Genomic DNA, 805 nt, shown 5'->3' with positions numbered 1-805 from the left:
TGTGTTTGACTGCAATGTTGTCACAGAAGACGGTAGTTGGAGCTGTTTGGGGAGTGTCGAGATCCCTGAGGAGCCATCGCAGCCAAAGGATTTCACTAACTGTTGTGGCCATGGCTCTATATTCGGCTTCAGTAGAGGATCGAGATACGACCGACTGCTTCTTTGACTTCCAAGAAACGGGACCACCCCCGAGGAGAAGAAGGTACCCGGTTCTTGACCTTCTAGTGAAAGGACAACCTAACCAGTCGGAATCGGTATAGGCCACGAGATTGTTTCCCCTATCTTCGGTAATAGGATGCCTTGCCCAGCGGTTGCCTTCAAATATCTAACGACCCTTGTAGCGGCTTCGAGATGACTTGTACGAGGATCCACCACAAACTGGCTTAGGATACTAACCGAATGGGCAATATCGGGACGGGTGGCCTGAAGATAGAGCAACCTCCCGACAAGTCGCCGATAATGACTTGGATCAACCCGATCTTCCTCCTTTCCTGCTTCTAACTTTAGATTTTGTTCCATAGGTATCGGACTCGGCCGGCATCCAAGCATACCAGCATCTTCAATAATGTCGAGAGTGTACTTCCTTTGACTAAGTACCATACCTTCTTTCGTTCGAGCGACCTCGATCCCTAAAAAATACTTAAGATTTCCAAGATCTTTTATGCTGAAACGTTCATTCAGAAACAATTAAATCTCGCTCATTCTCGTAGCATCGTTGCCAACCAAAATCACGTCATCAACGTAGATTAAGACTGCAACATATATTTCCCTCCTCCTGAAAATAAATAAGGAATGGTCCGCCTTT

At 46.6% G+C, this 805-nt stretch overlaps 1 protein-coding gene across 1 annotated transcript; it reads right to left on the bottom strand.

Annotated features, from left to right (window-relative positions):
* Positions 1 to 237: 237 nt before the first annotated feature.
* LOC110943100 (uncharacterized mitochondrial protein AtMg00810-like) lies at positions 238 to 600 on the bottom strand. Its single transcript, XM_022184854.1, has one exon. The coding sequence runs from the start codon at positions 598 to 600 to the stop codon at positions 238 to 240; it is 363 nt and encodes a 120-aa protein (XP_022040546.1).
* Between the last annotated feature and the right edge of the window lie 205 nt (positions 601 to 805).

This window comes from Helianthus annuus, chromosome 5 (genome assembly GCF_002127325.2).
Source record: "Helianthus annuus cultivar XRQ/B chromosome 5, HanXRQr2.0-SUNRISE, whole genome shotgun sequence".
Classification (NCBI taxonomy): Eukaryota; Viridiplantae; Streptophyta; class Magnoliopsida; order Asterales; family Asteraceae; genus Helianthus; species Helianthus annuus.
Note: the sequence above shows the minus strand (reverse complement) of the source record. Positions and strands in the feature narration are given on the sequence as shown.